Genomic DNA, 14,734 nt, shown 5'->3' on the forward strand with positions numbered 1-14,734 from the left:
TTCTTAAACTTAAAAGGAAAATCTGGCGTCATTGTCAGCAGAATGGAGAGTGGAGCCTGCTGATGGTTGGCTAGTTGGTTGATTTGGGGGAGGGGACCAGACAGCGAGGTCATCAGTCCCATCGGACTAGCAAAGGATTGGCAAGGAAGTCAGCCATGCCATTTCAAAAGAACCATCCCGGTATTCGCATGAAGCAGTTTAGAGAAATCACGGAAAACCTGAATCAGGATGGCTGGACCTGGGTTTTAACCATCGTCTTCCCAAATGCGAGTCCAGTGTGCTAACCGCTGCGCCACATCGCTCACTGGTGTTTGCTGATGAGTATAGGGGTTGTTGAGGTACTGACGACATAAAGTGCGTCTTTGTGAGGTGTTTACTCAGCATGATATGAGACTGGGATGCTGTTTATAGAGGAAGATTCACTTTCAGCAGATTTTCTCTATACAGCGATGAAGAACAGAAAAGGTGTGAAACTGACCGGCTCTGAACGTGCATTTGGTCAGTTGTTATGTCAGGAGGTTACCACAAAGGGTTCGTGGATATAAGGAAAAATAATAGACGCTCTCACTGGCGGATAGCCTCACAGTTGTTGATGCATGTACCAGAATGAGGCTCAAGACTACAAGAATGTATCTTGGTGAGCTGAATGGTTAGTAGTATATAAAAGTATAATAGTACCCATGAAGGTGAGAATCAAAATCCAATATGATACATGCTGGTGATTGGTGCAGGTCAAAAACTATAAAAGTGTGTCTCGATGATGGTTTTTATCAGCAGGCAATGAGAATGGGCTGAGCGGCGAATGTGAGGACCTATTATGTCTGTTGGAGAAATGGTGAGCTGGAGAGTTAGGTGGTTTGGGAGACTGATGTCTGTAGAGATCAGCCTCAATGATGTGTTTTGTTAATAAGGTACAAGACTGGCGGTAGATGGGACGCCATGCCCTGTAAAAGATATGCATGAGTTCGTAAAGGGCTAGAGCATTAACGAAAGCATGGTTGAGATTGGCATGGTTTTCTATCTGTAGAATATGCAACATGGCTTGTACGAGGTAAGACAGAAAGGACGGATGTTTTTAGAACATATAATATTCGCGCTCAGGTAGTAAGAACAGAACGACTGATGTGGTCAAGCATTGTTAGCTCCTGCCATTTTGTTTAAACGAAGTCATGGATCCGTGGACTAGGTAACATAGTGTGTTTGCTTACGGTAGTTTTGTGCATAATAATGAGTCTATCGTTGCAATTCAGTGTGACTTTCGTCGCCATTTCGCAACGTTATAGACACTCGTAACACCATTTTACGTTTGGCTGAATCATTTTGTTAGCGATAAACACTGATGAACAGAAAACCGCCAGCGGCTACTCGCTCAGTACGCACTGCAGGAAACGTTAAAAGAGTTCGGCAGCCATACTTCGTAGACCTGGTCGATCTGCTAGGAGACATTCTGCTGAACTGCGCCTCAGTAATCGTGCAGTAAGGCGTATCCCTACTAGATAGCCATGGTGCAACAGTTGAACCCTAGAGATTATGTACAGCGGCTAAATTTTGCTTGAGAATGCAGGCCATACTTGAGCAGAATGAGTACATGATTTTGTTTATGATCGATGAAGCTTATTTTCATTTGAATGTCATGGTAAATCAGCAGAACTGTCGTTATTGGGCCAGTGAAAACCGGAAACTAATGCTTGAGAGACCAATTCATAGTCCCAAGGTAACTATTTGGTGTGCTGCTACCGGTACAGACATTATTGGTCCATACTTTTTCCAGGACGATAACGGGAACACTGTAACAGTAATCTCGGAACATTATAGACGGAGGATCACTGCATTCTTCCTTCCTGAACTAAAAAGAAAACATATTCCCATCTGGCGAGTTTGGTTTCAGCAGGATGGGGCCACAGCTCACACAGCAAGAAGGACAATGGAAGCTATTTGGACTGTTTTTCGTGGTTCAGATTTGGTTGGTTTTCTCATTACCCAGACTACTTTTTGTGGGGTTATCTCACGTTACGTGTATTCAAGCATAAACCACGTACACCTGTAGAACTTTTAGGTTAGATGGCCTTGGGCAAGTACAGAAAGGGCAACAGCCTCAACGGGTGCGGGCAAAGTCAGGACATGCGGGGACCAAGCAGCAATTGGTATTGTAATTGTCAACTGTCGAAGCTGCGTTGGTAAAGTACCGGAACTTCAAGCGCTGATAGAAAGCACCGAAGCTGAAATCGTTATAGGTACAGAAAGCTGGCTGAAGCCAGAGATAAATTCTGCCGAAATTTTTACAAAGGTACAGGCGGTGTTTAGAAAGGATAGATTGCATGCAACCGGTGGTGGAGTGTTCGTCGCTGTTAGTAGTAGTTTATCCTGTAGTGAAGTAGAAGTGGATAGTTCCTGTGAATTATTATGGGTGGAGGTTACACTCAACAACCGAGCTAGGTTAATAATTGGCTCCTTTTACCGACCTCCCGACTCAGCAGCATTAGTGGCAGAACACCTGAGAGAAAATTTGGAATACATTTCACATAAATTTTCTCAGCATGTTATAGTCTTAGGTGGAGATTTCAATTTACCAGATATAGACTGGGACACTCAGATGTTTAGGACGGGTGGTAGGGACAGAGCATCGAGTGACACTATACTGAGTGCACTATCCGAAAATTACCTCGAGCAATTAAACAGAGAACCGACTCGTGGAGATAACATCTTGGACCTACTGATAACAAACAGACCCGAACTTTTCGACTCTGTAAGTGCAGAACAGGGAATCAGTGATCATAAGGCCGTTGCAGCATCCCTGAATATGGAAGTTAATAGGAATATAAAAAAAGGGAGGAAGGTTTATCTGTTTAGCAAGAGTAATAGAAGGCAGATTTCAGACTACCTAACAGATCAAAACGAAAATTTCTGTTCCGACACTGACAATGTTGAGTGTTTATGGAAAAAGTTCAAGGCAATCGTAAAATGCGTTTTAGACAGGTAAGTGCCGAGTAAAACTGTGAGGGACGGGAAAAACCCACCGTTGTTCAACAACAAAGTTAGGAAACTACTGCGAAAGCAAAGAGAGCTTCACTCCAAGTTTAAACGCAGCCAAAACCTCTCAGACAAAGAGAAGCTAAACGATGTCAAAGTTAGCGTAAGGAGGGCTATGCGTGAAGCGTTCAGTGAATTCGAAAGTAAAATTCTATGTACCGGCTTGACAGAAAATCCTAGGAAGTTCTTGTCTTACATTAAATCAGTAAGTGGCTCGAAACAGCATATCCAGACACTCCGGGATGATGAAGGCATTGAAACAGAGGATGACACGCGTAAAGCTGAAATACTAAACACCTTTTTCCAAAGCAATTCGTGTGAAAGTCATTCAAATTGACAGAGCGATATCGGAGAGAGAGGATGCCAACTTCCTAGAGCGGCTTGAGAAGCGCATCACTGGTACGTACATATAGGGTGATTCACGAAGATAAGCAAGTATTTAAATGTGTTATTCTACAAGTAAAACTAATAAAAAAAGTCTATATAAACAAAGGTCCGCAAATGTTTCGTTGCGGAGTTATGGCTAATAAAAGATTTTGCCTGACATTTAGCAACTTCGCTAATATGAAGCCATCGCAAAACTGTACGGGGTTCAAGTAAAGCACGATTTCCATTTATTTTGTTGTTATTGATCAGGTGAATCGAATAAAACATACCCCAGACGTGTATCTGCAATAGCTTTCCAGAGCATTCAGAGAAGCAAAGATTATTATACGAGTAAATTTGCTTACTTTCCATAAAGAATGTAGAAGCGTTTATGTCATTGTTGGCAACCGTTATTGAGTTGTTTCAGTCGTTTCCTAACCTTGAAACGAGTTAGTTTTCTGCATTAGTCAGTGAAATAACATAATAACAACAGTGTATTTACAGGGTGTTTCAAAAATGACCGGTATATTTGAAACGGCAATAAAAACTAAACGAGCAGCGATAGAAATACACCGTTTGTTGCAATATGCTTGGGACAACAGTACATTTTCAGGCAGACAAACTTTCGAAATTACAGTAGTTACAATTTTCAACAACAGATGGCACTGCGGTCTTGGAAACTCTATAGTACGATATTTTCCACATATCCACCATGCGTAGCAATAATATGGCGTAGTCTCTGAATGAAATTACCCGAAACCTTTGACAACGTGTCTGGCGGAATGGCTTCACATGCAGATGAGATGTACTGCTTCAGCTGTTCAATTGTTTCTGGATTCTGGCGGTACACCTGGTCTTTCACGTGTCCCCACAGAAAGAAGTCACAGGGGTTCATGTCTGGCGAATAGGGAAGCCAATCCACGCCGCCTCCTGTATGTTTCGGATAGCCCAAAGTAATCACACGATCGTCGAAATATTCATTCAGGAAATTAAAGACGTCGGCCGTGCGATGTGGCCGGGCACCATCTTGCATAAACCACGAGGTGTTCGCAGTGTCGTCTAAGGCAGTTTGTACCGCCACAAATTCACGAAGAATGTCCAGATAGCGTGATTCAGTAATCGTTTCGGATCTAAAAAATGGGCCAATGATTCCTTTGGAAGAAATGGCGGCCCAGACCAGTACTTTTTGAGGATGCAGGGACGATGGGACAGCAACATGGGGCTTTTCGGTTCCCCATATGCGCCAGTTCTGTTTATTGACGAAGCCGTCCAGGTAAAAATAAGCTTCGTCAGTAAACCAAATGCTGCCCACATGCATATCGCCGTCATCAATCCTGTGCACTATATCGTTAGCGAATGTCTCTCGTGTTGCAATGGTAGCGGCGCTGAGGGGTTGCCGCGTTTGAATTTTGTACGGATAGAGGTGTAAACTCTGGCGCACGAGACGATACGTGGACGTTGGCGTCATTTGGACCGCAGCTGCAACACGGCGAACGGAAACCCGAGGCCGCTGTCGGATCACCTGCTGCACTAGCTGCGCGTTGCCCTCTGTGGTTGCCGTACGCGGTCGCCCTACCTTTCCGGCACGTTCGTCCGTCACGTTCCCAGTCCGTTGAAATTTGCCAACCAGATCCTTTATTGTATCGCTTTTCGGTCCTTTGGTTACATTAAACCTCCGTTGAAAACTTCGTCTTGTTGCAACAACACTGTGTTCTAGGCGGTGGAATTCCAACACCATAAAAATCTTCTGTTCTAAGGAATAATCCATGTTGTCTACAGCACACTTGCACGTTGTGAACAGCACACGCTTACAGCAGAGAGACGACGTACAAAATGGCGCACCCACAGACTGCGTTGTCTTCTATATCTTTCACATCACTTGTAGCGCCATCTGTTGTTGAAAATTGTAACTACTGTAATTTCGAAAGTTTGTCCGCCTGAAAATGTACTGTTGTCCCAAGCATATTGCAACAAACGGTGTATTTATATCGCTGCTCGTTTAGTTTTTATTGCCATTTCAAATATACCGGTCATTTTTGAAACACCCTGTAAGTGAAACCACATAGTAAGTGTTGTAGTTTGTAGATTATTTATGAAATGAGGATGCCTTTCAATTTTACGACAGAGGAATACGCCCATACGGTGTTTATTTATGCCAAATGTGATGGTAATGCTACGGCCGTAGTTGACGAATATCTCGTACGTTATCCAACTCGCAGGATTCCGAATGCATGAACCATTAGCGGAGTATTTCGAATGTTATGGGAGACGTTTTCTCTACCTAGCGTTCATAATCAGTACAAGCGCTCGATACGTGAAGACGATGGCGTGCTACAGGGGAGTGTTATGGGACCATTGCTTTTCACAATATATATAAATGACCTAGTAGATAGTGTCGGAAGTTCCATGCGGCTTTTCGCGGATGATGCTGTAGTATACAGAGAAGTTGCAGCATTAGAAAATTGCTGTGAAATGCAGGAAGATCTGCAGCGGATAGGCACATGGTGCAGGGACTGGCAACTGACCCTTAACATAGACAAATGTAATGTATTGCGAATACATAGAAAGAAGGATCCTTTATTGTATGATTATATGATAGCGGAACAAACACTGGTAGCAGTTACATCTGTAAAATATCTGGGAGTATGCGTGCGGAACGATTTGAAGTGGAATGATCATATAAAATTAATTGTTGGTAAGGCGGGTACCAGGTTGAGATTCATTGGGAGAGTCCTTAGAAAATGTAGTCCATCAACAAAGGAGGTGGCTTACAAAACACTCGTTCGACCTATACTTGAGTATTGCGCATCAGTGTGGGATCCGTACCAGATCGGGTTGACGGAGGAGATAGAAAAGATCCAAAGAAGAGCCGCGCGTTTCGTCACAGGGTTATTTGGTAACCGTGATAGCGTTACGGAGATGTTTAACAAACTCAAGTGGCAGACTCTGCAAGAGAGGCGCTCTGCATCGCGGTGTAGCTTGCTCGCTAGGTTTCGAGATGGTGCGTTTCTGGATGAGGTATCGAATATATTGCTTCCCCCTACTTATACCTCCCGAGGAGATCACGAATGTAAAATTAGAGAGATTATAGCGCGCACGGAGGCTTTCAGACAGTCGTTCTTCCCGCGAACCATACGCGACTGGATCAGGAAAGGGGGGTAACGACAATGGCACGTAAAGTGCCCTCCGCCACACACCGTTGGGTGGCTTGCGGAGTATAAATGTAGATGTAGATGTAGATATTATGGATGCTGTTGAAAAGCATCGCTGTTTCACGTCTGGGACATGTTTTATTAGATTCACCAGATCAATAACGACAAAATAAATGGAAATCTTGCTTTACTTTAACCTCGTACAGTTTTACGATGGCTTCATATTAGAGAAGTTGCTAAATTTCAGGCAAAATCTTTTATTAGCCGTAACTCCATAGCTAAAAATTTGCAGTCCTATGTTTATATGAACTTTTTTTAGTTTTACTTGTAAAATAACATATTAAAATATTTGCATATCTTCGTGAATCAGCCTCTAAATATTAGAAAAAAAACATCTGTCCTTTATGCGTCACCGTGTACAGTGAGAGGGCGACAGTAACCACTCCAATCAGAGGATCAGCTACTGGGTTGCCATGAGGATGGTATCGGACGAGAGACATCCTGATCAAGTTTTTTTAATCAGTATGATACATAACTGAGCTGATGCACATCAAGGTCCTAACAAAGGATGTCCCTCCATTCACTGGAAAAGATAGGCCTATTGACAGATTACTGATCATTTTGTCAAGTGTTTTAGTCAGTGGGCTAGTGAAATGGAGCGGTACGCACCGAGGAAGATGGGCAGCCACTCCCAGTAGGAGATATGCTGGTGCTCGGCGATGAGGATGCGGCGAGCCTCCTGGTAGATCTTCTCGTCGTCCCAGTGAGGGTTGAGGTGGGCCAGCGTTGAGGCGATGCGGTTGTGCTCTCTCAGCAGGATCACCTGCAGCACCGTCAGCTGCGTGTTCTGGTTCACACGCTGGTCACCTGCAACAAACGAACCGACAGCTGGTCAAGTGACTCTGATAATCTCCAGGGTAAACAACGCCAGACGTGAGCAAGGAAATACTTACATCATCATCATCATCATCATCATCATCATCATCATTTAAGACTGATTATGCCTTTCAGCGTTCAGTCTGGAGCATAGCCCCCCTTATACAGTTCCTCCATGATCCCCTATTCAGTGCTAACATTGGTGCCTCTTCTGATGTTAAACCTATTACTTCAAAATCATTCTTAACCGAATCCAGGTACCTTCTCCTCGGTCTGCCCCGACTCCTCCTACCCTCTACTGCTGAATCCATGAGTCTCTTGGGTAACCTTGCTTCTCCCATGCGTGTAACATGATCCCACCATCTAAGCCTGTTCGCCCTGACTGCTACATCTATAGAGTTCATTCTCAGTTTTTCTTTGATTTCCTCATTGTGGACACCCTCCTGCCATTGTTCCCATCTACTAGTACCTGCAATCATCTTAGCTACTTTCATATCCGTAACCTCAACCTTGTTGATATGATAATCTGAATCCACCCAGCTTTTGCTCCCATACAACAAAGTTGGTCGAAAGATTGAACGGTGCACAGATAACTTAGTCTTGGTACTGACTTCCTTCTTGCAGAAGAGAGTAGATCGTAGCTGAGCGCTCACTGAATTAGCTTTGCTACACCTCGCTTCCAGTTCTTTCACTGTGTTGCCATCCTGTGAGAATATGCATCCTAAGTACTTGAAACCGTCCACCTATTCTAACTTTGTTCCTCCTATTTGGCACTCAGTCCGTTTACATGATGTCCAAACTCTTTATAGTCAAAATTATGCAAACGGAATATGAACTGAAACTGAAAATTTAAGGAAAAGGACCCAAAGGTGGGAAATAAATATTTGAGACAGTATGAAATCTTGAACTGACACAGCAGACATAATCAGAATTAATCAGAGGTATTTCTTTTGGTTCCAAAATATTTAGTTTCAAAATCATACAAATGAAGGTCGACCTTTCTGGATCTTTATTTACTGCTGGGAAGGACGAGGTGGGGCCCCACCCCCATACTGGCAGCTGTGCCGTTTGTGAATAGTGTCATTGTGCTCCAGACGTAGCCTCATAGAATGAGTGTTTCAGACTGCTGCAGAGTCAGTGCAGTTTGGAATCTTCAGGACAGGTTAAAATTGCATGCTGGACCTGGGCACGAACTCAGAACCTCGTCTGTCGGGGACGAAGGTTACCGACTGAGCTATACGCGCACTATCCTTGACCTGCACTCACGGACTGACTTCTGGCAATACCTACCGCTTAGTCCCTGAAGTCCACATAACCTTTCATGCATACTTTTCTGAACTAGCACTCCTGGAAGAGAAGAAATACGAGGTGCATTCAAGTTCTAAGGCCTCCGATTTTTTTTCTAATTAACTACTCACCCGAAATCGATGAAACTGGCGTTACTTCTCGACGTAATCGCCCCGCAGACGTACACATTTTTCACACCGCTGATGCCATGATTCCATGGCAGCGGCGAAAGCTTCTTTAGGAGTCTGTTTTGACCACTGGAAAATCGCTGAGGCAATAGCAGCACGGCTGGTGAATGTGCGGCCACGGAGAGTGTCTTTCATTGTTGGAAAAAGCCAAAAGTCACTAGGAGCCAGGTCAGGGGAGTAGGGAGCATGAGGAATCACTTCAAAGTTGTTATCACGAAGAAACTGTTGCGTAACGTTAGCTCGATGTGCGGGTGCGTTGTCTCGGTGAAACAGCACACGCGCAGCCCTTCTCGGACGTTTTTGTTGCAGTGCAGGAAGCAATTTGTTCTTCAAAACATTTTCGTAGGATGTACCTTTTACCGTAGTGCCCTTTGGAACGCAATGGCTAAGGATTACGCCCTCGCTGTCCCAGAACATGGGCACCATGATTTTTTCAGCACTGGTGGTTACCCGAAATTTTTTTGGTGGCGGTGAATCTGTGTGCTTCCATTGAGCTGACTGGCGCTTTGTTTCTTTATTGAAAAATGGCATCCACGTCTCATCCATTGTCACAACCGACGAAAAGAAAGTCCCATTGATGCTTTCGTTGTGCAACAACATTGCTTGGCAACATGCCACACGGGCAGCCATGTGGTCGTCCGTCAACATTCGTGGCACCCACCTGGATGACACTTTTCGCATTTTCAGGTCATCATGCAGGATTGTGTGCACAGAACCCACAGAAATGCCAACTCTGGAGGCGATCTGTTCAACAGTCATTCGACGATCCCCCAAAACAATTCTCTCCACTTTCTCAATCATGTGGTCAGACTGGCTTGTGCGAGCCCGAGGTTGTTTCGGTTTGTTGTCACACGATGTTCTGCCTTCATTAAACTGTCGCACCCACGAACGCACTTTCGACACATCCATAACTCCATCACCACATGTCTCCTTCAACTGTCGATAAATTTCAGTTGGTTTCACACCACGCAAATTCAGAAAACGAATGATTGCACGCTGTTCAAGTAAGGAAAACGTCGCCATTTTAAGTATTTAAAACAGTTCTCATTCTCGCCGCGGGCAGTAAAATTCCATCTGCCGTACGGTGCTGCCATCTCTGGGACGTATTGACAATGAAGGCGGCCTCATTTTAAAACAATGCGCATGTTTATATCTCTTTCCAGTATGGAGAAAAAAAAAATCGGAGGCCTTAGAACTTGAATGCAACTTGTAAGAGAGTAATTCTGTGACAATACAAAGGCTAAGCTTTTTCTGCACGTTATCTTTTTTCCCCAGAGGTGCTAGTCCGATGAGGTACGCAGGGGAGGTGCTGCAAAAGACGTGATGGCAGAACTGAAGCTGTGACTGCAGATTCTAAGCCAAAGCTCGGATGCAAGAACGTTGCTCGTGAATGGTAAGGTCTCAGGTACGAGTCTCCATATAGCTCACAATTGCCATCTGTCAGAAAGTTTCATAAAACTTATTCATTACTGTAATGGCTATTGTCAGCGTGCTTTCAAGGAATCGTTACCAACTAATCGATAACTCGCCGTGTGTCATTCTTGTGGTCGAGTGCAGAAGCAGCAGAAGTGGGACACAGATTGATCTGTGACCCAGCAGGAATTCTCATCGCTATTTGGAATCGTTTTCAACCCATAGCAAAATTCTTCTGGTGTCAGTTTTGTGGCAGAGTGCGGAAGCAGCGTTAGGGGCATAAAGACTAAACTAAAGGGTAATGCCTATGGTTCGGCCACACTTAATGCTCCTTCCCCAGCCGTATGCTGAAGTCTTTGTGTGTCATTCCGTGGCAGAAAGCGTGAGTAGGAGGAGGGAGGAGAGACTGATCTACAGGCGTAATACACGTGCATTGCGTAATGCTTATTGCCTGCTTATGTTTAAGGAATCCTTCTCAACCACTCGTTGAAGTCACCATGGTGTTAGTCACGGTAAGCAAAGAAGTAGCAGGAGTGAGATGAAGATTGACGTACGGACGTAACACGCATACCTCGTGGCAAATGGCAATAGTCTCTGTGCACACAAGGAATCGTTCAAAAGCATCCATTGGAGTCTCCATGTGTCGATCTTCTGGCAGCTGGAAGTAAAACTCCTCCCGAAGAGGCTATGAAGTCCCAACGGTACCGACCGGCCGCCGTGTCTTCCTCAGCCCATAGCCGTCACTGGATGCGGATATGGAGGAACATGCGGTCAGCACACCGCTCTCCCGGCCGTATGTCAGTTTCCGAGACCGGTACGGCAGCTGGAGGGTGACCGGGATTGGCCTACAGACATAACACTTTCTGGGTAATGGCTAAAGTCTGCATTCGAGTCACGAATCTTCCCCAAAAGCCGTTATAGTCCCCCTGTGACATTCTTGCGGTAAAGTGCAGAAATAGCAAGGAGTATATGTATAACAGACATGCAGTGTGGATAATGCTTATAGTGTTCGTGCGTTTTAAGGAATCCTTCCCAACCACTCGTTGAAGTCACCGCAGTGCCAGTCTCGTGGCAAGTACGGATGCAGCAGCAGGGGAGCAGAGACCAACGGCGTAGCAGCAATCGCTGTTACTGCTAGGAATCTTTCCCAACCAATCTTTAAAATCTCTTAAAATCTCTGTGTCTCAGTCTTGTGCCCCCATAGTGTAAAGAAGAAGAAGGGGGACAAACACTCTACAGTCGTAACACTTGCACTTTGTAGGTAATGACTGCAGTCTGTGCGCGTTTAATTAATCTTCCCCAACCATACGAAGTATCCGTGTGTCAATCTTCAGTCAGAGTGCAGAAGTAGTACAAGGAGGATACAGACTGACCTACAGAAATACACTACTAGCCATTAAAACTACTACACCAAGAAGAAATGCAGATGAGAAACGGGTATTCATTGGACAAATATATTATGCTAGAACTGACATGTGATTACATAGTCACGCAATTTGGGTGCATAGATCCTGAGAAATCAGTACCCAGAACAAGCATCTCTGGCCGTAATAACGCCCTTGATACGCCTGGGCATTGAGTCAAACAGCGCTTAGATGGCGTGTACAGGTACAGCTGCCCATACAGCTTCAACACAATACCACAGTTCACCAAATGTAGTGACTGGCGTGTAGTGACGAGCCAGTTGCTCGGCCACCATTGACCAGACGTTTTCAATTGGTGAGAGATCTGGAGAATGTGCTGGCCAGGCCAGCAGTCGAACATTTTCTGTATCCAGAATGGCCCGTACAGGACCTGCAACATGCGGTCGTGTATTATCCTGCAGAAATGTAGGGTTTCGCAGAGATCGAATGACGGGTAGAGCCACGGGTCTTAACACATCTGAAATGTAACGTCCACTGTTCAAAGTGCCGTCAATGTGAACAAGAGGTGACCGCGACGTGTAACCAATGGGACCCCATACCAACACGCCGGGTGATACGCCAGTATGGCGATGACGAATACACGCTTCCAATGTGCGTTCACCGCGATGTCGCCAAACACGGATGCGACCATGATGATGCTGTAAACAGAACCTGGATTCATCCGAAAAAATGACGTTTTGCCATTCGTGCACCCAGGTTCGTCGCTGAGTAGACCATCGCTGGCGCTCCTGTCTGTGATGAAGCGTCAAGGGTAACTGCAGCCATGGAGCTGATAGTCCATGCTGCTGCAAACGTCGTCGTCGAACTGTTCGTGCAGATGCTTGTTGTCTTGGAAACGTCCCCATCTGTTGAGTCAGGGATCGAGACGTGGCTGCACGATCCGTTACAGCCATGCAGATAAGATGCCTGTCATCTAGACTGCTAGTGGTACGTGGCCGTTTGGATCCAGCACGGCGTTCCGTATTACCGTCCTGAACCCACCGATTCTATATTCTGCTAACAGTAATTGGATGTCGACCAAAGCGAGCAGCAGTGTCGCGATACAATAAAGCACAATCGCGATGGGCTACAATCCGACCTTTATCAAAGTCGGAAACGTGATGGTACGCATTTCTCCTCCTTACACGAGGCATCAAAACAACGTTTCACCAGGCAACGCCGGTCAACTGCTGCTTGCGTATGAGAAATCGGTTGGAAGCTTTCCTCATGTCAGCACGTTGTAGGTGTCGCCACCGGCGCCAACCTTGTGTGAATGCTCTGAGAAGCTAATCATTTGCATATCACAGCATCTTCTTCCTGTCGGTTAGATTTAGCGTCTGTAGCACGTCATCTTCGTGGTGTAGCAATTTTAATGGCCAGTAGTGTAACACATGTGGGTAGTCCTTATAGCCTGCGTTTGTTTAAGGATTCCTTTCCAACCAGTCGTTGAAGTCACCGTGGTGGCAGTCCGGTGGCAAATGCAGGAGCAGTAGTAGGGGGACCGGAGGCTGCGTAGGAGGACAGAGACTGACCTGCGGCGTAGCAGGACTCGCCGTCGCTGGCTGTATCGCAGGCGGCGCTCTTGTTGTTGGAGGCGGGCGGGAAGTGGCGGCCGTGGTTGGAGGTGTCCGTCCTCAGGAGGCCCTTCTGGAAGAGTCGCAGGTTCGCCGCCGTCTGATCGTCCGACCCGTACACCAGCGAGGCATCCAGGTATGACGTCACCGCACTCAGCTGCAACCACACGGACAACACCAACAACATAATACTTTACCATGCCTAATACGATGCACTTGCATGAAAATCAAGAGCTCAGATGGAAACCCAGTTTTAAGCAAAGAAGGGAAAGCAGAAAGGTGGAAGGAGTATATAGAGGGTCTATACAAGGGCGATGTACTTGAGGACAATATTATGGAAATGGAAGAGGATGTAGATGAAGATGAAATGGGAGATACGATACTGCGTGAAGAGTTTGACAGAGCATTTAAAGACCTGAGTCGAAACAAGGACCCCGGAGTAGACAAAATTCCAGTAGAACTACTGACAGCCTTGGGAGAGCCAGTCCTGACAAAACTCTACCATCTGGTGAGCAAGATGTATGAGACAGGCGAAATACCATCAGATTTCAAGAAGAATATAATAATTCCAATCCCAAAGAGAGCAGGTGTTGACAGATGTGAAAATTACCGAACTATCAGTTTAATAAGTCACAGCTGCAAAATGCTAATGCGAATTCTTTACAGACGAATGGAAAAACTGATAGAAGCCGACCTCGAGGAAGATCAGTTTGGATTCCGTAGAAATGTTGGAACACGTGAGGCAATACTGACCGTACGACTTATCTTAGAAGAAAGATTAAGGAAAGGTAAACCTACGTTTCTAGCATTTGTAGACTTAGAGAAAGCTTTTGACAATGTTGATTGGAATACTCTCTTTCAAATTCTGAAGGTGGCAGGGGTAAATTACAGGGAGCGAAAGGCTATTTACAATTTGTACAGAAAGCAGATGATAGTTATAATAGTCGAGGGGCATGAAAGGGAAGCAGTGGTTGGGAAGGGAGTGGGACAGGGTTGTAGCCTCTCCCCGATGTTATTCAATCTCTATATTGAGCAAGTAGTAAAGGAAAAAAAAGAAAAATTTGGAGTAGTTATTAAAATCCATGGAGAAGAAATAAAAACTTTGAGGTTCGCCGATGACATTGTAATTCTGTCAGAGACAGCAAAGGACTTGTAAGAGCAATTGAACGGAATGGACAGTGTCTTGAAAGGAGGACATAAGATGAACATCAACAAAAGTAAAACGTGGATAATGGAATGTAGTCGAATTAAGTCGAGTGATGCTGAGGGAATTAGATAAGGAAATGAGACACTTAAAGTAGTATTGCTATTTGTGGAGCAAAATAACTGATGATGGTCGAAGTAGAGAGGATATAAAATGTAGACTGGCAATGGCAAGGAAAGGGTTTCTGAAGAAGAGAAAGTTGTTAACATCGAGTGTAGATTTAAGTGTCAGGAAGTCGTTT

The 14,734-nt window shown here is 45.0% G+C and overlaps 1 protein-coding gene across 1 annotated transcript in view; it reads right to left on the bottom strand.

Annotated features, from left to right (window-relative positions):
* Window positions 1-14,734, bottom strand: part of LOC126109783 (peroxidase-like) — a 266,678-nt gene that overhangs the window by 44,971 nt on the left and 206,973 nt on the right. Inside the window, exons 8-9 of the mRNA XM_049914842.1 lie at window positions 13,248-13,446; window positions 7,218-7,415 (exon numbers count right to left, since the gene is read on the bottom strand). Coding sequence (XP_049770799.1) covers window positions 7,218-7,415; window positions 13,248-13,446 — 397 coding nt within the window. The remainder of the gene's footprint in view (window positions 1-7,217; window positions 7,416-13,247; window positions 13,447-14,734) is intronic.

This window comes from Schistocerca cancellata, chromosome 12, assembly GCF_023864275.1.
Source record: "Schistocerca cancellata isolate TAMUIC-IGC-003103 chromosome 12, iqSchCanc2.1, whole genome shotgun sequence".
Classification (NCBI taxonomy): Eukaryota; Metazoa; Arthropoda; class Insecta; order Orthoptera; family Acrididae; genus Schistocerca; species Schistocerca cancellata.